Raw genomic sequence first — 22,536 nt, 5'->3', positions numbered from 1 at the left:
GTGGGCCAGCCTATATTCCACCCTGGTCCCAAAGCCCTCCGGGGATATTAGTTGACGGCTCCTTCACAGAGCCGTGACCATGGGCATGTTCTTGGCATGGTTCTGCCTGTCCCAGACACCTGCCCCTTCTGCAGTGTGAGGGAGACCCTGGCGCACGTGTATCTGGAGTGCGCCAGGTTGCAGCTCCTATTCCGGCTCCTCTTAGATATCCTGTTATGTTTTTGGCTGCACTTTTCCCCTCACCTCCTTACCTATGCACTCCCTATCCGTGGCCCCACCAAGTCGCGGGACCTCCTTGTCAACCTCCTCCTAGCATTGGCCAAAATGGCCATCTACAAAACCAGGGAGAGGAGGTTGGCCGACAGGGTTTCCTGCGACTGTGGAGCCTATTTCCGATCCTCCGTCCGCTCATGCATCCGGGCAGAGTTCCTCTGGGCGGCGTCCACTGGCTCCCTTGACACCTTCGAGGAGCAGTGGGTGCTGTCCAGGGTTCTCTGCTCAGTGTCCCCATCAGGTTCCCTTCGTTTAGCCCTGTGACCTCACTCCCATTCCTGTTATATCTTTAGTTGTCCCCTGTACTTAATTGAGATCCCGGACCTTGTGGATCCTCCCCTTAGGCTGGGGGAGGTCCTTCCCACCCACTCACTTCCCGGATCCCAACAGGATCACCCCACCACAAAGCTGAACACCCTTGCCCCACCCCTTTCCCACCTTTTAATGAGCCCCACCCACTGCCTCGCCCCTTCTCCAAGGCTCCACCCCCACTCACTCCATCCCCCCTCTGTCTGTCGCTTGCTCTCTCCCACCCTCACTCACTTATTTTCACCAGGCTGGAGCAGGGGTTTGGGGTGCAGGAGGGGGCTTCAGTCTGGGGGGTGGGGCAGAGGGGTTCAGAGTATGCTGAGGGGGCTCCGGGATGAGGCAGGGGGTTGGGTATGGCCTCTGGCCGGGGTGGGGGGGTGAGGGATCTAGGGTGGGGCCATAAATGAGGGGTTCAGCATGCGGGAGGGGAATCTGGGCTGGGGCAGGGAATTGGGGCACAGGAGGGGGTTCAGGGTGCAGGCTTTGGGAGGGAGTTTGGGTGCAGGAGGGGGCTTAGGGCTGGCGCAGGGGGCTGGGGCATGGGAGGGGGTGCGGAGTGCGGGCTCCGGGCAGTGCTTACCTCAGGTGGCTCCCCAGAAGCAGTGACATGTCCCTCGGCTCTTAGGCAGAGGCGTGGCAGGCAGCTCTGCGCACTGCCTCTGCCCACAAGTGCCGCTCCTGCAGCTCCCATTGGCCGCAGTTCCTGGCCAAAGCAGGGTGGGGGCAGTTCCTGGAGCCCCCGTGGCAGTTCCTTTTCCTAGGAGCCAAGGGACATGTTGCCACTTCTGGGGAGTCACGCGGAGTCTGCCAGCCCCGCGCCAACCGGACTTTTAATGGCCCGGTCAGCAGTGCCGACCGGAGCCACCGGGGTCCCTTTTCAACTGGGTGTTCTGGTCGAAAACCAGACACCTGGCAACCTTACCTTACATGCTTGTGTGACAACCACTCCCCTGTGAATTTTGCAACTCCAAAATGATTTCCCACTGATCAGTAGCAATCCTGCATTTCAAGCTTTCAGAGTGTGCTCACCATTCGCATGGGCGGCAGGTATAATAGGCCAGGTGTCCCTCCTCACCCCTCCCTGTGGGGAGTGGAGGAGGGGAGGGATGGGCGAGCGGCAGCGGGGGGGAGGGGTTCAAGCGAGGAGGGGACCTAGCAGGGAGGGGCCCGGGGCAGAGTGGGGCAGGGCCTGTGGTGGAGCAGGTGTAGAGTGTGGTTGGGGCTCTGGGCAGAAGAGGCGGGAGACAGGAAGCTAGCCTCCCCCAGGGAAACTTCACCCTCCATCCATGACCATTCGCATCTCCACTGAAAGTGCAGCTCTCATTCTGGTTTTCCTGTACTGGAGGGCTGTGGTGAGCTCGGCAGACTGATCCAGGAATATGGCCTTTCGCATCTGCAAGTTCTATAGCCACTACTTGTCATTCTAAATCTGCATTATGATGTGATCCTAGCCATCACTGCTCATTTCTCAGGCCTAGAAGTGGTACTCAGCAATCTGCAGCTGCTACATGAATGCCACCAACAACCTTGAAATGGTTTTCATTATGTCTCATAGCAATCTGTCCTCAAAGAAATCATCATGTCCCCCGTTATTGCAGTTCTTGCTCTGGCCCTGCAAATACCGAAGGATTGTGCTTCCTGTATTTACAATGTTCATGACAACAGTGCAGAGCTCTTCAGGCTCCATAGGTGCCAACTCTGTGGGTGCTCTGGGGCTGGAGTACCCACGGAAAAAAAATAGTGTGTGCTCAGCACCCACCAGCCAACTGCCGATCAGCTGTTCAGTGGACCCCATCAATCAGTTCCTCCCACGCCCCCAGCGCCTCCCGCCCAGTGGTGCTGGAACAGGGGGTACCAGGGAGCCAAGGCCCTCCCACTTTTTGAAAGCGGATAGGCCTGGCCCATCCACTTTTCATCAGGGTGGCCCTGCCCCCTTCCTCTCCTCTTCCCCCCAAGGTCCCATCCCCTGGCCAGGTCAGCAGCTGGTGGAGCCCGGAAGGGGAGCCTGGGCAGTTGTGGAACCACACGGAACACTGCCCCCCCCCACCGCACCTGGGGTGGGGGGGGTGGCCAAAAGCAGCCCCCTACCCATGTCCCCGCCCCCGAGCCCTCCACCCGGCCCAGGGCAGGTGAAGATGGAGGGTCCATGACTCCATGCCGGCTCCCCACAGCTGCCCACGTGGCGGCTCTTACCCTGACCCAGCTCCAGCCAAGGGGCAAGGGCTCGGAGCCGCAGCCCGGCCATGATAAGAAGTGCACGGGCAGCTGTGGGGAGCCTTGGCGGACCTCCAACTGCCCTGGGTGGGGGTCCTGAGAGTAGCCTCCAGCCAGTGTCCCCACCCCCCCTGGCCCTTTGCCCAGGCCAAGTGGAGGGTCCGCGCCATGGCTCCCCACAGCTGCCCGCATGGCTTTTACCATGACCGGGCTGTGGTCGGGGTAAGAGTTGCTGACCAGCCCACTCCACTCATATATGTGCAGTTTGCTCACCATAAGTCTGAGTACTTCGGTGGCGTACATGGCTTGCTTCCCACCGGCAGCTTGGAATAAAACCTCTCTTTGCTCCTTGGGAACCTCAAGAACTGTTATGTCCTCCAAAATGTGGAATGCTGGAGTTGATAGAGGAGGCTTATGCAGAACACCATGGCAACCACCCTCCCCCAAAGCCCAAACTGGCTTGCAATTTTTAGGAAAAAGTGGTTTTGATTTTTGACTTACCATTTTCTGTCTGCCTCTTTCACTGCAATTAACCTGGCTATGTCCAGGGAGATTCTGTGGTCTGAAGAGTCCCTCTAACCATATACTGAAGAATTGTTCTGTGCTCAGGAATTGTTCTGTGCTCAGGCACTGAGACATTTGAGGTATTAGCCTTCAGTGTCTTGTGTTGTAGGAGCACCAGTGATCTGTATGCTATCAGAAAAGCTCCTGGGTAGACGAGGTGTCTGGGACTCTAATTAGGCAGTGCTCACACACCCAATGCATGGACACTGCATGGGCAGTGCTCGAGGTGGAGTGTGACCAACCAGACGTGGCCAAGTCATCTCTAGTCGCAGGCCATGAGGAGCAGGTCCTTAAAAGGGGAAGGAGACATGTGCTCAGGAGTGCACTCACATGCTTGTACCTCCCGTGAAGGCCCTTCGCCCGGACCGCCTGGCCAGTGGTTCGCCGCATTGCATTCCATCGTGCCTTGGGAAGACTTACCTTCATCGCACCATCCATCACTGTGCTGTGGGACACTTACCTTGAAGGATCCTGACATCTCCAGTGCTGTGCCTGTCTTGGGAGCATGAGTATGCAACTGTGAGTGTGACTCCTTCCCTTCTTTTGAGCTTAGCTATCAGTATAATAAACATGCTGGTTTCTGCCAAACTCTGGTGGGTCATTAGTCCTCCCTAAGCTCACTAGCTGGCCCAGTTTCAGGTAACATAACTGGTGGAGAATGCAGGCAGCTTAGTGGAGCGTTTGACCCAAGAGTAGGGGTCCACTGGTGCCCCCCGGTAGTCTCTTGAGCGGGTCCGGCTTGAGCCTGAGTGTAAAAGGTGGTAGGCTAGCAACCCACCACAGGGAGAAAAGGACGCCACTGCTAAGTATGCCACTGTGGGGCAAGGGGAAGGAAAAGGCGAAGCAGCCTGAGCGAGAAGACACCCTCCCCCTTGGGGAGCAGCGCCACCACCCGGGCTGTTGTTAGAATGGCTCCAAAAGAAAGGGACAGACCCCTGGATGCCAAGGGCAGTTCCACCTGGGAGTACAATTCATGAGTTGGAGAAGGAACGGGATATGTGGAAGGCGCAGGTTCTGACTGCGGAAGTAGAGAATGCCGCTCTGAGCCAGGCAGTTACCTGCCTGAAGGATCTAGCCCTGGAGGGGTCCGCCCGGGAGAACAGGGTCTGGGAGGCTTATTCAGCCCAGGTCGCCACCATTGGGGTGAAAGCCCAGGGGAGTGAGGGACCATATGATGACTGGGACGGGGATATCTGGTATGGTCCAGATCCCCCGGATCCGGACTGCGGATGGCCAGACCCCAGACACTGTGTTGTGGTGGTCCAGAGGGTGGTCTGAAACTATGGGCCTGCACCCACAGGGAATGGGGCAGCCCCAAGTACCAGACACATTGTGGCAGAGACCGAGTTGACTCCCGCGCAAGCAATAGTTAGCAAAACCCTGGGTGGCATAGATAATACCCAGGAGGGAAAATGGGTACACCGCGGACAACTCAAATGAGCAGGGTCTGTCGCGGTGAGAGCACTGTGCTAATTTGTTTGTAAGCTTCTATCTTTCAGCCTCCGAACCAGAACATCAGGAGAGCTGGTACCAGCTGAAGAGTGTTGATGACGGACAGTGTTGATGATGCTGGAATTCAAACTGATCTGTAGAAAGCATCAGCAGGACTTTAATCTATCAAATGCACATTCGAACTCCATTCTACAGCCACTGAAAGTGTAATTCAACCTTATTTTTCCAGGGCCTCTCAGATCAGGATACAGTTTCTCAAGCCAAGACAAAAGGGGGTACAAAAGACCCCCAAGTGGAACAGTAATTCCATTTATGACAATGCCATTTGGTGGGAATGGTGTCTCAGCCTGTCCTGGTGGAAAACCCAGGCATCATGAACTTTTCAATGCAGCTGATGTCGCTCATAAATTGACCTCTGTGGTCCACAAGGGCCTGCATAACAAAAGAATAGCGCCCTTTGCTGTTTATGCACTCATGTGCTCCTTAAGGAGGGCAAACTATTTGCACACGAGTCCCATAAGTGGCCTCAACGCAGTCTGGAAACCCCATACTCTCAAAGCCAGCAGCTACTTCAAGAATATCTTTTATGTCCATCACTTTGTGGTAAATCACCCGCCTGATCACCTCAGAAACCTCCACCACCACTTTACTCAGAGGTAACTTTCCAACACCGAGCTGGTTGGCAATGGACCTGTAGCAGTTTGGATAGCCAGCTTCCAGATGGTTATAGCATGTGCTACTGGGCCAGTATGGCCACCCTCAGGCATATCCCTTGATGCTGGAGGGTCTGGACAAGCTGCTCACAAAGTTGCTTTCTTCATGCAAAAGTTCTGGACCTGCTGTCGGTCGGATCAGTCTGTGCTTGTGCCCCTGCTCCAGAAGTGCTGATCTACATAGGAGGCCTCAGTAGCTCTACTGAATGTCATGAGCAGCATCGTCCAGTGAGAGTCTGCCGTATCTGTGTCCTCCTCCTCCATCGTTAACCTTGTCTGGTGTCTATGGTGGGTCAGAAAACACTGCTGGAGTGTCCACCAGTGTTTCATGAAAGCTCTGCCTGTTTCCTTAAACAAGAGTGAAAGCACAAGCAAGATAAGATCTTTGTATAGTGACTCTTCCATCTTGCTGGGGGAGCAACTGGTCAGGGGTGACTCCGAGGCAGGGGGCAGGAGCAGTCATGGCTGCAGACTGCGGCAGAGCAGTGGGGGGAGGGGCACTCCTGCTCCAGAGGTGCCCTGCTTATAACGGCACCCCGAGCCTTTGCCCCCTTCGCCCGTATCAAACGCCAGTCCTGTCTCAGCAGGGCTGTCCCTAGCCATTTGGATGCCCTACGCAGCCCTCCCATGGGGGGGCTGGGTGGGGCCCCAGGCCTCCCGCCCCCCCCAGAGTCTGGGAGGCAGGAACTGTGGGGGGCACTTTTGGGGGCCCCACAGGCCCAGAGTGGCCCAGGGGATTAGCGGGGGGCCAGGAGCATCCCGCTCCACTTCCCTCGCCCAGGCCCCAGCCGTATCGCTCGGGGGTGGGGGCTTGGGGGAAGGGATCCCCTCCCCCCACTCACTGGCAGCGGCAGGAAGCAGAGCAGCCCGGCCCTAGCCCGCTCTACTCCACCAGCTCCCAGCCACAGCGCTCCGCTTCCAACCGCCGGTGAGAGCCGGGGGCGGTCCTTTCCCCAACCCAAGCAACATGGCTGGGGCTGGGGCAAGGGAAGTGGACCGGGCTGGGGCCGTGTCTCTCTGTTTCCCACTGCCGGTGAGTGCGGGGGGCCGATCCTTTCCCCACACTCACTGGCGGCAGGAAGCAGAGTGTCACGGCTGGGAGCTGGTGGAGTAGAGCGGGCTGGGGCCAGGTTGCTCCGTTTCCCGCCGCTGCTGGTGAGTGCGGGGTCACTGGGGGTAGAGGTGGAATGAGGGTGGGCCGGGGGCGGAGCAGGGGGAAGGGTAAGAGGCAGTGCGGAGGGAGTTGTCCGGCCCCCACCGCCCCCCGAGACGGCCCTGCCCCTTGCAGGGGGGGCCAGCCGAGGGATAGGGCTGGTCGCCAAGGCTGATGCTGCCACGTATGCATCACGCAGCTGCCTAGGGCACCATGAGATTTGGTGCAATTTAGTGCCCCAAATTTCATGGTGCCCTACGCAGCTGCGTTTGCTGCATATGCCTATGGATGGCCTTGTGTCTCAGTCAGATGGCACGTGACCAGGATTTGTCGCTGAATTTGGTCTGCTGGTTGGATCATTCGCTTCCCTGGCCTCGGCTGGGTGCTGACAGGGAATGCAAAGTGAATGCTGATCCATTGCTGCATTGTAGCTGTGATTTTGATTTTGATTTCCAAAGTGTAGTACATTGCACTTATCTTTATTTCATGTCATCTTATTGATTTCAGGCCAATTCTCCAATTTGTCAAGGTCATTTTGAATTATAGTCCTGTCTTCCAAATCCACGCTGGCTATTCCTTATAACCCTATACTCCTCCTGGGACTTACAAATTCATTGCTTAATAATTTGTTACAGTATCTTTTCAGGAATTGAAGTCAGGCTGAGTAGTATATAATTTCTTGAGTCTTCTTTGTTCCACTTTTTAAAGACAGGAACTGTTTGCCCTTCTCCAGTCTTCTCAACCATCCTCCATAAGTTTTCTAATTGCTTACAGTTCTGAGATTGCTTCAGCTCATTCCTTAAATACCCAAAGTGAATTTCAGCAGGCCCTGCCAACTTGAATACATCTACCTTATCTAAATATTCTTTAACCTGCTCTTTCCCTATTTTGGCTTGTGTTCTTGCCCCCTTGTTGTTAATATTAATTGTGTTGAGTGTCTGGTCACCATTAACCTTTTTTAGAGATGACAGATGCAAAATAGACATTAAATATCTCAGCCTTCTTTATGTCATCAGTTATTAGCGCTCCTTCCCTGCTAAGCAGAAAACCTATACTTCCCTTCATCTTCCTCTTGTTTCTAATATAAATCATTTTTCCTGTGATTTTAAACATATGAATAAATTAAAAAAATGGCTACTTACCATCTTGTAACTGTTGTTCTTCAAGATGTGTTGCTCATGTCCATTCCAATAGGTGTGTGCGCATGCGCCGCATGCACAATCATCAGAAGGTTTTACCCTAGGTTTTATCCCTGGAGTGGCACCTTCATGGCAGTGTATATAGGCCCCTGCCAATCTGCCACCTGCTCAGTTCCTTCTTCTCTGACAGAGAGGAGGCAGGCAGGATTTGGAATGGACATGAGCAACTCATTTTGAAGAACAACAATTACGAGATGGTAAGTAACCATTATTTCTTCTTCAAGTACTTGCTCATGTCCATTCCAATAGGTGACTCCCAAGCCGTTTCAATGGAGGAGGGATCGGAGTTCACTGAGTTGCTGACTGAAGTACTGCCCTGCCAAAGGCCGCATCGTCTCTCGCCTGTTGAGTGATGGCATAGTGCGACATGAAGATGTGGATGGAAGACCATGTTGCTGCCTTGCATATGTCCTGAATAGGGACTTGTGCGAGGAATGCGGCAGAAGAAGCCTGCGCTATTGTGGAGAGCGCCATCAATGCTGGGATTGGAATCTTAGGCAGGTCATAGCATGTTCTGATGCAGGACGTGATCCACACCGAAATGCACTGAGATGAGATGGGAAGCCCTTTTATCCTTTCGGCGATTGCAATAAAGAGTTGTGGTGACTTACAAAACGGCTTTGTGCATTCAGTGTAGAAGGCTAGGGCATGCCTGACGTCCAGAGAATGGAGTACTCGCTCTCTGTTGCTGGCATGAGGTTTAGGAAAGAATACTGGTAGAAATATGTACTAGTTTACATGAAAGTGTGAGACTACCTTGGGTAGGAATGCTGGGTGAGGGCGTAGTTGCACCTTGTATTTATAAAAACCCGTGGGGAGGGAGCTTGGAAGTCAGCGCTCTGAGTTCAGAGACCCTTCTGTCTGAACCCTAAAGCTATGGCCACCAGAAAAGCCACCTTCCAGGACAGGTAGGATAGAGGGTAGGTTGCTATGGCTCGAAGGGGGGCCCCATAAGTCTGGAGAGAACCAGGTTGAGATCCCACTGGGGAATGGGCTGCCACACCTGCGGATAAAGCCTGTCCAAGCCCTTGAAAAACCTACCAACCATGGGATTTCCAAAGACTGACCTACCTGCCACACCTGAGTGGAAGGCCAAGATGGCAGCCAGGTGCACCTTAATAGATGATATCTCCAACCTCTGTTGCTTCAGATACAGAAGGTAGTCTAGCAGAAGGGGAATAGAGGCTTTCTGCAGGGAGGTACCTTTCTGTAGGGACCAAATGGAGAAACGCTTCCACTTCACCAGGTACGTTGTGCAAGTGGAGAGCTTCCTGCTCCCCAACAGGACTTCCCTAACAGGGTCCGAATACTGTAGTTCAAGCGTTAAACATTAAAGCGAATACTGTAGTTCAAGCAGGTTCAGCCATGGAGTTTCCATGCCATGAGGTGGAGGGACTCCAGGTTGGGGTGCTGTAGTTGACCATGGTCCTGCGTGATGAGGTCCACGAGCATAGGAAGGGCTATTGGCCTATCCACTGATAGGTTCAGCAACATGGTGAACCAAAGCTGGCAGCGCCACGCTGGTGCTATGAGGATAACCAAAGCCCTGACCTGCCGGACCTTGAGGAGGATCTTGTGTATGAGAGGGAAGGGCGGGAATGCATATAGCAGGTGACCCATCCACGGGAGGTGAAAAGCGTCTGCTATGGAGACGTGGCTGTGGTTCTGAAAGGAGCAGAACAGCTGACACTTTCTGTTGCTCTGTGTCGCAAACAGGTCCATGTGGGGATAGCCCCACCTCTGGAGGATGGAAAGGGCAATGTGCGCTCTGAGTGAGCACTCGTGAGTGTTGAACAAGCAGCTGAGGTGGTCCCCTAGTTCGTTTTGTGCTCCCAGCAGATATGAGGCCTGCAGCTGGATGGAGTGTGCGATGCAGAAGTCCCACAGTCGGAGAGCTTCCTGGCACAGGGGAGAAGAGCGAGCACCACCCTGTTTGTTTATATAGAACATCGCTGTGGTGTTGTCCATCATCACTGAGACACACTTGCCCTGAAGATGGGCCTGGAACGTCTGGCAAGCCAGGTGAACAGCTCTCAGCTCTCTGACATTGATATGCAGCGATAGTTCTGGTTGTGACCACAGGCCTTGAGTTCTGATACTGCCCAGGTGCACTCCCCAGCCCATCTCTGATGTGTCCATGACCAGCGACAGTGAGGGCTGAGGCTTGGCAAAGGGCACTCCCAAACAGACCATCTGAGGTTGTAGCCACCAGCTGAGGGACTCGAGAATCGGGGGCGGGAGGGTAACCAATCTGTCCAGAGGGCCCTAGCTGGGTCTGTATACCTTCGCCAACCAAGCCTGGAGGGGGCGAAGGCGCAATCTGGTTCCTGAACTCCGGAGAAAGACTGTGGAGGACCCCTCCTGTTGTTTCTGCCCCCCCGTCGATTATAGTCCTGCCTTGGGGGCCCTGAATAGAAGCATGAGGGGGGATGGGGCTTGAAGGGCTTTTTCTGGAGTGCTGGCGTGTGAATTCCCAGAGGCTTGAGGGTTGCTTGTGAGTCCTTCACATTGTGCAGTCTTGAGTCCATCTTGTCAACGAACAGCCCCGCACCGTCAAATGGAAGCTCCTGTATTGTATTCTGGACCTCCGCTGGGAGTCCCGAGACGTGTAGCCATGAGCTACATCTCATTGTAATGGCCGTAGCCATAGTCTGGGACTATATAGGAGAAGAAGGGGTGCAAGATGTTATCCATTATGCATGTGGCATTCTACCATCAGGAGTGTCTACTGAAAAGTGGATCCCAGCTATCTAGACTGGACAAGCACTGAAAGGATTGACCATTACGAGAGAAATACCTTATTACACTGGACATGAACTTAGTAAGCAGGCTCTAGATTGTATTTTATATTTTTTCTTTTATTTGTAGCTTGGTGTTTCCAATCATTTTACTTACATCTATTTTGGATAATTTTCTTAAACTGAATTAAATAAACTTATATTTAGCTTTACTATAGACACGTCCAAGTGCCTTGCACTAAAGAGAGTGTTGAACTGAAGGGAGAGTGGTGAGCTGGGGCACACAGAGACAGCAGATTGGTGTACATTGTGGGTGCCCAGAAGAAAAGCGATTGGGCACTGAAGCGTAACAAGGTGGGATGTGCTAATTGCTAGCCTGCAGAGGAAAAGAGCCGGGTTCATACACAGAGCCCAGGGAGTGGAGTGCTTATGCTGCCATCTGCCCATTGAGATAGCAGAGTTGGGAGGATTTTCCCCTGTTGAGCACAGACAAGGCTTTCTCACACTGTAACTGGGTGGTAGTGATTCATCCTGTACATTTCGGTTAACCCCTGAAGTGTCACAGTGCCCAAAAGCCTGCTAATGTTTTTTCTAAATATATTTTCCCACTGTGAATGTGTCATTTACAAGAATATCTCTCACTCAGATGAAAACAATCAAATCTCCTAGACCAGCAGATACTCAACAGCGACGTGGGGGGAGGGGGAAGAGCGAGAGGCAACACGTTATTCATATATTCAGAAGTGACAGGAAAAACTGTCAAGACAATGGAACACCAGGCAAGCACTTTTGATTTGGATTATTTTATTTTTATTTTTCAGATTAGCCCGCTCTGATTAAACTTTAGAAATGGCGACGGTAAAACACAGAATGCAGTGAAAAGAAGATGGTGTGTCAGGAAATCTGATTGGTCCGATTTTGCTGCAGAGTTCTAATTCCTGAAACAAAGGTGCATTAAAACAAAAACAAAAAAAGTAGCAACAGCTAGTGAAGAAAGGTCACCAAAGATTGTTACGCTAGTAGAAATTGATCCTCCTTTTGTGCGTGTATATATATTTACTCCAAGAAATCTTCCACGGCACTTTATCAATCGATTTGAGCACAGGGTATGTGCAGTTAAGACAAGTCCTTTGCTAAAGCTAGAGCGGGTCATAATCTCAAATAGCAACAGGAATAAAATAGGCCTCATTTTTAAAAAGTGTATTTTACAGAATATAGCTAATTGTTCTACTAGAGGAAGCACGAAAATATGCTGGGAATTTCAAGTCACCACCTTGTAAAATTGTGTTCTTAGATGATCAACCGGAAATGGGGGAGGGGTATAGTGGGGGTAACAGAAAATGCATCTTGAAAGCCGTTCTTGTTATGAGTCATATATTTAACGCAATCTCCAAGACTAAGGGGATATGTGAGTTTCATTTGAAATTATAACGCTGGACTTGATATTGATTTTCGAACTCCTAAATGGGGCATTGTTTTCTCTGAAATCTATTTTTGAGTTTATTGCATGCCTTTGGAAATCTCAACCCAGTTGCATACAGAATGGAAGCGCGGGAGGGAATTGCGCCAAAAATTACCATCTTTACCTCGGGTCAGACTTCGGGGATACGGGTAGCGTCATGAAGCGCGACCATGATTATTTTGTATTTTTACGTCTGGTGGTCGTAGGTAAAGAGTTTGGGAAAAGACCCGGCAAAGCACCACAGCAGAGTGCAGACTGAGGGATAACATCCTGGCTCACCGTGGGGGCATGAAGCGTATCTCGTGACTGATCGAGGAAGAGATCCGCGATGGTTTTCTTGGACCTACACTGAAGCTGAACTCGCCCAGCAAAAGACTGATAGACATGGATTTGGGCTGTGCTCTGAAAGGGAAGGAGGACATTTCATACGGATTCAGTGGTTAAATCCACATTATGAATAACATATTTGCAACACAAATGCTCTTTCCGGAATCACTCAAACATCCACCAGAAGAGCCGATTCTCTATTTTTAACCAATACTATTTTGCAAAAGCCACAGGGTATACTGAAATTTAGAGGGAATCGCCTAAAATGAAAAAGCTGCCAATAACTACATTAGGCAAAAGATTTAGATTTTACTTTTGTCTCATTCACACAGCATGGTTTCAGATAAAAAAAATAAGCCATGTTTTTCTTTGGTTTTAATAGCATATGAAATACCCGTTACATTTTACAATTCATATACTTTTCATGAGGACAGGGCCAGGGATGTATTTCTTATAAAATATACACATATGGTCTTAAAAACAAAGTGTAGCAACTTTTTGTAAGTGTTAAATTCGAAAGAAATAAAAAACTGGAAAAGACTGTAATCTCACATCATTAATTATATTCTGTAGATATAGAACTAGTCAGGTAGAAAACCAGTAACCAAAAGGTATTAACATTTTTAAGGTGGGTTCTAAGACATAACAGTAATTTTTGCTCTGGTTGAAAGATATTTTATTCATTGCGGGTCAGCGTGCGTATGGGAAACGGGTAAAGTGAAAAATTCACGCTTTGAAAATTAATCATGATTTCAGGAGGGGGTCTGAAGAGGGATAGATACTGCAAGCAGCAAGTCATTAGTACCGTCATTTTGTGCTAACTCTTGGCTTTGTGGGGCTGAACTAGCTAACTGAAATGTGGAAAGTAAAAAAAAAAAATGCTGTGGGTGTTTGTTTTTATTTATGGATTATTTCACTTACCAACAGAGTTCTTCCACTGAAAATGTGAGTGGCCAAAGTAACCTGCAAGTTTTAACTGATTGTTCCTTATATCATGTAAAAAAATGTTAAGTCTTTCTGGCGCAACTTAAACCAAATTAAACATTAATTAAAAAAAGGTCGTTTAGTACTAGGCACTTCTTTCTGTAAACGAAACATGCGTCTACTCCTTAGTAGACCGCAATCTTTTTGGTGCTCTTATTTTGTATAATCCATTTAAATATTAAAGCAGAAATACAGCTCCTTTCAGTGTAAACGTGGTGGCTCTTAAAAGAGCCTTTGGGGTTTTTTTTAGTTGGTTGCATGAACGCCTGCTATTAGGAACGTTAAGCTCTCTCCCCGCGGATACGCCGGGCTAACTGGATGTCCTTGGGCATGATGGTGACTCTCTTGGCGTGAATAGCACATAGGTTGGTGTCCTCAAAAAGCCCCACCAAGTAAGCCTCACTAGCCTCCTGCAGGGCCATAACAGCCGAGCTCTGGAAGCGCAAATCAGTTTTGAAGTCCTGGGCGATTTCACGGACCAGGCGCTGGAAGGGCAGCTTGCGGATGAGCAGCTCAGTAGATTTCTGGTAACGGCGAATCTCCCGCAGAGCCACAGTGCCGGGCCGGTAGCGATGAGGTTTTTTCACTCCTCCCGTCGCAGGAGCACTTTTACGGGCAGCTTTAGTAGCCAGCTGTTTACGGGGAGCTTTACCCCCAGTAGATTTGCGAGCTGTTTGCTTTGTCCTCGCCATTCTCACTAACTACGAAAACCTGCTTTCAGACAAAGGCAAACAAGACGCGCTGTAGCAAAACCCGGAATATATAACCAAAGTCTCCCTCCTGATTGGCTGGCGGAAAAAGGCAAACTGCATTGGACAATTTTAAATATTTGAAAAGCCCGCGCTCTGCCGGGAGGGAAAGACTTGACCCTTCCCGCCTTCTTTCTGTCCTCTGGTAGTGCCTATACCGCCTCCGGCGCCCGCGCCCTCCATCATCTGATTCCACAGAACACGCGCTCCCTCTAGCCCACATAGCCTCGATTACGCCCTCATAGTAAGCCCTATTTTAATGCCTGCTGATTTTTCTTTAAATCCCTCGCTCACCGTTTGAAAGCGACAGATTTGTGATATGTGATTCTGAATACCTCCATCCTCCTCACAACATTCCCACCTCACCAAACTGCGACAGCGAAGAAGGAAAATTATACCGCATATGCCGAAAGTTTGGTGGGGAATTCGATACCATTTTATACTGCACTTTGGGGTTATCTAGAGGGTGACAAATAACCTACAATCCCTCCTCCCAACACCCACAAAATAAGCGACATAATTTTTTTAATTAAGGATTTTAATAGAAATAATTGAATTCTTTAATATATAGTAATAGTTAATGTCCTGTTAGTGTTTTACTTTCCGGAAAACCAAGATGTATGCATGATCTCAACAAGGGATTGGCTAAGTAAAAACCCAGCAAGCTGCTTTGACTACTAAGCATGCAAACTGGCACATTCATGTTTTATTCGAATGCCTCCAAGCATATATGTAAGAGTTGAGGCGAGAACCTTTGATCGAAATAAAACTTTTAGACTTTGCAAATAAGAATTGAGATTTAGATGTTTAGTGTACATTTCCTAGGAATAGTTAAGATATAATCTAGATTTTTAAAACATGTATTTTCTCTGAGGTAACGTTTTTAGAACAATCACACTTACCCCAGTCAGGGAAAACAAAGCAGTGTTTTGAGCTCTGTTATTGAAAACGTGGGTGGCTCTTAAAAGAGCCTTTGGGTTTTATGTTCTTTGATAGAATCTACTTAGAGCTGGTGTACTTGGTAACAGCCTTAGTGCCCTCAGACACCGCGTGTTTGGCTAACTCGCCCGGCAGCAGCAGTCTTACAGCGGTCTGAATCTCCCGGGAAGTGATAGTCGAGCGCTTGTTGTAATGCGCCAGACGAGACGCCTCCCCTGCGATACGCTCGAAGATGTCGTTCACAAAGGAGTTCATGATGCCCATGGCCTTAGAAGAAATACCAGTGTCTGGGTGAACTTGTTTCAGCACTTTATACACGTAGATAGAATAACTTTCCTTCCTAGTCTTTCTACGCTTCTTATCGCCCTTCTTCTGAGTCTTAGTGACAGCTTTCTTGGACCCTTTCTTAGGAGCTGGAGCAGATTTCGCTGGCTCAGGCATATTGAGATTTGTTGCTTTCTCTGAAAGACAGAAACAGCGTAAAAAATAATGGCGGCCACCCCCTTATTTATAGGGACCTTATGCAAATGAGACGCTTGTAATCTTTCATTTTTTATTGGGCCTTAGCTAAAGGACACGTCACACACGATAAACCCTACATCCAATTGGTCAAAATAAAATCCTCATCACCATTGGTTGGAAATACAATGAAAAATTTCAACCAATCATGAATCAGTTTCTGTACCACAAGGAAGGGATAAAAAGGCAGGATCCGGGCGGGGCGCGCTTAATTCTAGCTTTTGTCTTTTAAAAAGTGCTTTGATTTTGTGAATTAGAGAGTCAATGTCGGGTCGAGGAAAGCAGGGAGGTAAAGTAAGGGCGAAGGCTAAGTCTCGTTCTTCGAGAGCTGGGCTACAGTTCCCTGTAGGTCGTGTGCACCGTCTTCTCCGCAAAGGTAACTATGCTGAGCGGGTGGGGGCTGGCGCCCCGGTCTATATGGCCGCGGTGTTGGAGTATCTGACCGCTGAAATACTGGAGCTGGCTGGCAACGCTGCGCGAGACAACAAGAAAACCAGAATCATTCCCCGTCACCTGCAGCTCGCCATCCGAAACGACGAGGAGCTCAACAAATTGTTGGGGAAAGTCACCATTGCTCAAGGGGGTGTTTTGCCCAACATCCAGGCTGTGCTGCTGCCCAAGAAAACTGAGAGCCATAAAGCGAAGAGCAAGTAAAAGTGACCGTCTACTAAATCAACCCAAAGGCTCTTTTCAGAGCCACCCACAGTAACAGAAAAAGAGTTGAGTTCCTACACTAACCTATTATATGCTTTTAAAAAACACGTTCTGAGTGTCGTAAATCCTGGTTTACTTTTCATTAAGTGAAATAATTTTTGTAGACTGATTAGGGCGAAAACTTAAATCACTGCCTCTTTTGTTTATTAAAAACTTAATACTTCTGTTCATTCTACCGTGTTCCTATTCTGAATAAACCGGGGCGAAAATTATTCGGATTTATGTATTTTCATGAGTACTACATTTCCGCCTATAATCTAACTAAAAATCGAGAATTAAATTCATAGAAAAATTGCTGTAAATTTTAAACACACCAGAATATTTAATTTGTACGGGTAAATGGAGTGGATTCACTTAATTCAAACAAACCCAAAGGCGGAAGGGAAAGAGGCGCGTCATGGACCAATCGTTGTAAAACGCGGTTTTTTCAAATTATCCAATTGCTCAAAAGCGCGGACTTTTCAAATTTTCCCCAATCCCCGCAAAACAACTATTCATACTGCTTAACCGGTGATATACTCCCAACAGCTAGGCAAAATAGACCGAGAGAAGGGCGTTCTAAATTGCTAGCAGGACGAGCCCTAACAGCAAAGTCTAAATAATGGCTAGAATCCCTGTTAGTATGGCTTAAAAAAACCTCACCCAACCAACATTAGATTTTTCTAAATTGTTTTTGGCTCGGAGGTATTAAATTGGTTTCTTAAACTATATAGAAAGTGTTTTTGGAATGTTATAAAGGTAAAAAAAAAACAGTCCCTCCACCAAAGCAATCTTTGATGCACAGGTACACTAGGTGTTTCAGTTCCTTGGGGAAGGGGTGGGTGGCTCTTAAAAGAGCCGTTGGGTTTGTTTGCACGAGATTCGAATTTTCTCTTCAAACAGCTTCACTTCTTCTTGGGCGCTGCCTTCTTAGCCTTTCCTGCTTTAGGTTTGGTTGGCTTGGGCTTGGCAGCCTTGGCCTTCACCGCCTTGGCCTTAGCCGGGCTCTTAGCTGCCTTTTTGGGCTTGGCGGGCTTGGCCTTTTTCGGGCTCTTGGCCGCTTTCTTAGCCGCGGAAGCCGCTGGTTTCTTGGCTTTTTTCGGGCTCTTTTTCACGGCCGCAGCTTTCTTAGGCTTCTTAGCGGCGCTGGCGGGTTTCTTGGCAGCAGGTTTCTTAGGCTTTGCCGCTGGCTTTTTCTTGGGTGCCTTTTCCTTGATTTCGCCAGGCTTCTTGTTGAGTTTGAAGGAACCAGAGGCACCAGTACCTTTGGTCTGTACCAAAATGCCTTTGCTGACCAGACTCTTCAGCCCCAGCTTAATACGGCTATTGTTCTTTTCTACATCGTACCCGCCAGCTGCCAAAACTTTCTTAAGAGCAGCCAAAGAGAGCCCTTTGCGCTCCTTAGAGGCTGATACTGCCTTAGTGATCAGCTCGGTCACGCTGGGGCCCGAGGGCTTCCGGAGTTTCGAACCCCCGGCAGCCTTCTTTGTCTTTTTAGCTGGAGCCTTGGAGGCTGGAGCAGGAGCGGCTGCTGCTGCAACTACAGGCGCAGTTTCAGACATGGTCACAGACACGTTACAAAATCGGAAAAAACATAAACTGAAGTGAACTAGTCTGATGCCTGTTATTTATAGGGAGGGGTCACTGTCTGATTGGTGCGTTAAAGAGCCCGCCCAGCTGCAAACCAGAAAGGGCTCGTCTCTCCTCTCTCATTTTGTGTTTCTTCGGAGTCAATAAAGTGTATTTTTTTGCACAATATTTGCCACCAAATTATCCCTTTTCTCAGCCAAATGAATTTGAAACAGGGTATTTTCATCCATTAGTGTTTCCTTCAGAAAATAATGAAATTGCATTAAAGAAAATATTAGAAATCCTGAGTACTGAAGCTGGATGGACCTCAGGAGAGAGAACATTTTGTTTTTCTTTGTAAATTAAAAATGTCCCTTTGTCAAAAAGATCAGAGAAATAATGTAATGCTATTCCTTTGACGGTCTTCTTCTAATTAGGGAAGAAAGCGAGTGATTTGTATCAATGAGTTCATTATAAACCTATTTCAAACAGAAAGAGGTAGCACACCCTCCCACAGAATAAACTGGAGGTCGGTTGAACAATGCGTATACTTCGAAACTTAAAGAATTATTATTGTCGTTTTTATCATTTAAATTATGATTTCGTGACAACACCGGAGCTGCACTTTTAAAAAATAAAAGGTAACCGTAACCTGATTAGCACAAGCCCGAGCTGACATGAAATGCCAGGGTTGAAACGACGTTACAACCTAATTAGCCTCAGTGACTTAATTCAGAATTCATGAGAAACAACACTTATATGAATTCTATTTAAAGCCTTGATTGGAAATTTAATTTCTCTCTCTTTCGATATAATTTAAGGAGCACTCCGATTTTTCGGTTTGATTGGTGGTGGTGGGGAGGATTGGTTCGTTATTTTTTGTGTTGTTTTATTTGTTTGTTTGTTTTTCCTCGACCTTGTTAACAGTGGATGGTTCTTAAGATTTCTTGGTGATTTCAAAGGTATTGGGCTGATCTGAGACAGCGCTGAGTTTGAACTCTTAATTCTGATTGGGCAGTTTGAAAAGCCCGCGCTTTGAAATGGAGGGTCTAGAATTCCAGATTTGGGTCACATGGTCAGACTCTTTTCCCCCACCGACAGAAGTACTGCCAGTACCCCTTTTGAGATCTGTAAATCTACATACATCTCTTATTTTCACACTCAGTTCTTCACTGAGTTCACCATCACTTGGTGAATCTTCTCTTACTAAGGGATTAAATGTACTTAACATATTTTCAGAGCCACTCATCTGTTTTTAATTAAATTTATTCAACATATTTTCTTCCCCCCCCCAAATAATAAATGGAATACTCATAGACAAAAACCTGATCTTATCCAGCACAATTTACATGACAGTTTTCAGATTAGATCATTCAGTAACAATAATGCTGGTTTCCAGTGAGCTAAACACTGTATACAAAAAAGGTTCATTTTCTTTCAGAACGACTTTTAACAGTCGACAGGTTCCCTTTGTCTTTAACCAGGAGGATCATTTTTATAGTTGATTTTCCATTTATTTCTTTATATTGATTCCAATGGTCAGATTAACCAGCACTGAATAATGAATCCCTTCAGTACTAAGCAGAAATAAGTGACTGGAATGTTTTCCAGCCACTATTCAAATTGATCATTTATTTTCATAATGATTAGTTGCTTGCTCATTCTTTGGATTAAAATGACGTTTTCATCTAGTTTGTCAGTAAGAGAAAATGTACTGACTACTGAACAGGCCTTTTTATATTTATACCTTTTATTTACAATAAGAAATCTGTGTTATTTCATAGACTCAGGTTCTAAGACCAGAAGGGAACATTGTGGGCATCTAATTCACTTCCTGTATAACACAGGCCATTGAACTTCCCCAAAATAATCCCTAGATCATATCTTTTAGGGGGGGAAATACAACCTTGATTTTAAATTTGTCACTGATGGAGAATCCATCATTACTCTTGCTAAATTTTTCTAATGATTAATTACTCTCATGGTTTAAAATGTAACCCTTATTTCCAGACTGAATTTATCTAGCTTCAACTTCCAGTCATTGGATTGTGTTACACCCTTCTCTGATAGACTGAAGAGCCCATTATTAAATATTTTCCCATGTAGGTACTTATAGACCATAATCAAGCCACCCCTTAACTTCCTCTTTGTTAAACTAAATAGATTGAGCTTCTTGAATCTCTCACTCACTCCCTGGCATATTTTCTAAACTTTAAATGTTAAAACATGCCTAACTTAACTATAATGCAAAATAAAAATGTAACTACAGACAGTTTAAATTTGTGGTATTGGTAAGATTAGAATTTTTACCCATTTTCTTTAAACACTTTGACTTTTAAATTCAGATATACAACTTTTGGTTAAAATGAATCTCTCTGGATAGCCTTTCCATAATTATTAAATAGAACTAGATTTTATATCTGAGTATTTATGTATAACAAAACTAAACTATAACTATATATATATATATAAAGGCCCTACAGCACAAAAGAGCCTTTGTGTTTGTAGATGTTGTTACCAAAATGATTTTAACCTTCAAATCCATACAGTGTGTGTCCCTGGCGCTTTAAGGCAGCCATAGACCACGTCCATGGCCGTCACCGTTTTTTTGCTTGGCACACTGAATATAGGCGACTGACTGCATCCTGAATGAAAACCTTGAGCACCCCAGGGGTCTTTTCATAGATCATTCGCGTAGCTGCTCTCAGCACCTTTCTGAGGCATTTAGCAGCTCCTTTCCCTACTCCCGAACTACCCCACCAGGACCAAACTGTGAATCAAAATACAAAGTCAGTTATAATTTGTACAAAACTATCAAAATACACAGAAAAACTCTTAATGCGTATAGGCCTGCAATGCCTCTCTTTATATTCCTGGAATTCAGACCTCATTAAAAACTAAAGGAAACAGGCAGGTTATTGGCACTGTTCCCTGTGCTTCTCCCCCACCCTCCAACATTCCGTTGTCTCTGGGTCAGTTTAGACTCCGCCAAACGTGCAATACACTCGAAGTTCACATTTCTAGAATAGTTTCAGAGAAAATAATGTCCAATTTAGGATATTGAAACCTATGATTATTATAATTATAACTGCAATGGAAACCCATTACCGACAATACTGGATGTCTCGGTAGCTACATTAACACAAGAACTGATTTCAAACAGTTTGTATTATTGTTGTTTCTCCCTCTTCTCTCGTTTTCTTGTGGACTGATGAAGCTGTTTTACAAGCCGACCAATTGATAGCGTACACTTTCTCGCCCCTTCTCTCTAAAACATTTTGTTGGCCCTGCTGACGTTTCCACATAGTTGAAATGGACCAAAACGGGGTACAGCGCGAAGGCAGCATTTCTCCTGAAGCGAATATTGCTGGTGAGATGAACAGATCTGATTTACATAATTGTAGCAGCCTTATTCAGCTCTTTGGAGTCTGCAGCAAATTCTGACCAATCAGCTTCTGCCACATAATATTCTACCCCTGTTTTCTCGCCAGCGTGCGCCGCCATTTTCCAAAGCTGCAACATGGAGAATTAATGTAATACACATGTATTTAAAAGATCAGGAGCACTCACGTGTTCCAGGAGGCTATATTGTTTTCATCCGCTCAAAAATACTCAGATTCTGAATGCCTGGTATTTTTTCTGTATTAACAATACATTTTCAGTGCTGATTTTAAGTGGTTGCAGAGTGGCTGCCTGCTAAAAAAAACAAGGGCTTTGTTTCTCCTCTCCTTTCCTCCCGCCCCCTGCCTGGCCTCCATATACAAGCGAAACAACTATCCCTGCTGCAGCTGATGTGGGAAAGGGTGAGACGATCCGTTGATTACATTAAAATCCGGGAAAAAACAGCATGAAATTATCAGTCAGAATGCTGACTGTGACTTTGAAGACCGACATGTATGTCCTATCATATCAAAAGCAGATGATTCTACGTTTTTTGTTTGTTTTTGTCTCAATTCTGTTTCAATTCCACCCTGCCAGTTACCAGGACAGAAAGAATGGAAAGCCACAGGACACGCATTTCCAGTTAATTGTCCCTAAATAATGTTTTATATATGGATTTTTGTTGGCTACTTATTGCAGCTGATCAGTTGTTTTGAGTCAAATAAAGGTGTTTGCTTGCAGTACTGTATTTCTCTCTTTGCATTATCATTGTTCCATAATTTCTCTCACCCAAAAGCATATCAATTCATAATATTACATTCAAGATGATAAAAAGAAAGTCTTTGCATGAATCAAACCAACACCAGAAACACCTACAGTATTTCAGAGCTCAATTTCATTCATCTCTTATATCACTGGACCTAGCAAGTTTGGTGTGAAATTATCTCTGATTAGGCATTTGCTTGCCTGGTGCTGACAGACTTCACAATATCCAGTGACATTTCTTGTCTATCCAGCTGTGTATATTTTGCAATGAGAGTCCAAACACCACATCAATCCATAGTCTGTTAAACACCTCACCCTTGCTTTCACAAATGCTGAGTAGAATATTAAAGGGAAACCTCCCTGATGCCCTAATTTCTGAATTTCCATCATTGTAGTGTTAGCAGAAACCCCACTTTACTTTAAGCTTCCAGTGCATGCTCTGCCTTACTGTGTCTTCTGAGTGTATAATTCAACTGCTGCTAGTCAGAGTCTGTGTAGTTAAGATATGGTTTCATGCCTTAGGGACACAAGGG

The 22,536-nt window shown here is 47.2% G+C and overlaps 4 protein-coding genes across 4 annotated transcripts; 1 reads left to right on the top strand and 3 right to left on the bottom strand.

Moving 5' to 3' along the window:
- Window positions 1–12,387: 12,387 nt before the first annotated feature.
- Window positions 12,388–14,150, bottom strand: LOC135883479 (histone H3). Its single transcript, XM_065410622.1, has one exon. The coding sequence runs from the start codon at window positions 14,078–14,080 to the stop codon at window positions 13,670–13,672; it is 411 nt and encodes a 136-aa protein (XP_065266694.1). The 5' UTR covers window positions 14,081–14,150; the 3' UTR covers window positions 12,388–13,669.
- An 880-nt stretch (window positions 14,151–15,030) lies between these two features.
- LOC135883547 (histone H2B 8) lies at window positions 15,031–15,551 on the bottom strand. Its single transcript, XM_065410737.1, has one exon. The coding sequence runs from the start codon at window positions 15,515–15,517 to the stop codon at window positions 15,137–15,139; it is 381 nt and encodes a 126-aa protein (XP_065266809.1). The 5' UTR covers window positions 15,518–15,551; the 3' UTR covers window positions 15,031–15,136.
- Window positions 15,552–15,809: 258 nt separating this feature from the next.
- Window positions 15,810–16,821, top strand: LOC135883514 (histone H2A.J). Its single transcript, XM_065410688.1, has one exon. It carries the CDS (start codon window positions 15,860–15,862, stop codon window positions 16,247–16,249), a length of 390 nt encoding a protein of 129 aa, XP_065266760.1. The 5' UTR covers window positions 15,810–15,859; the 3' UTR covers window positions 16,250–16,821.
- A 306-nt stretch (window positions 16,822–17,127) lies between these two features.
- LOC135883426 (histone H1-like) lies at window positions 17,128–17,886 on the bottom strand. Its single transcript, XM_065410532.1, has one exon. It carries the CDS (start codon window positions 17,848–17,850, stop codon window positions 17,194–17,196), a length of 657 nt encoding a protein of 218 aa, XP_065266604.1. The 5' UTR covers window positions 17,851–17,886; the 3' UTR covers window positions 17,128–17,193.
- Window positions 17,887–22,536: the final 4,650 nt, after the last annotated feature.

The sequence above is a fragment of the Emys orbicularis genome, chromosome 1 (genome assembly GCF_028017835.1).
Source record: "Emys orbicularis isolate rEmyOrb1 chromosome 1, rEmyOrb1.hap1, whole genome shotgun sequence".
Taxonomy (NCBI): domain Eukaryota; kingdom Metazoa; phylum Chordata; order Testudines; family Emydidae; genus Emys; species Emys orbicularis.
Note: the sequence above shows the minus strand (reverse complement) of the source record. Positions and strands in the feature narration are given on the sequence as shown.

Bases quoted from the DNA above. Each gene is read 5' to 3' on its own strand.
- LOC135883479 (XM_065410622.1), bottom strand. From the start codon at position 14,080: ATGGCGAGGACAAAGCAAACAGCTCGCAAATCTACTGGGGGTAAAGCT.
- LOC135883547 (XM_065410737.1), bottom strand. From the start codon at position 15,517: ATGCCTGAGCCAGCGAAATCTGCTCCAGCTCCTAAGAAAGGGTCCAAG.
- LOC135883514 (XM_065410688.1), top strand. From the start codon at position 15,860: ATGTCGGGTCGAGGAAAGCAGGGAGGTAAAGTAAGGGCGAAGGCTAAG.
- LOC135883426 (XM_065410532.1), bottom strand. From the start codon at position 17,850: ATGTCTGAAACTGCGCCTGTAGTTGCAGCAGCAGCCGCTCCTGCTCCA.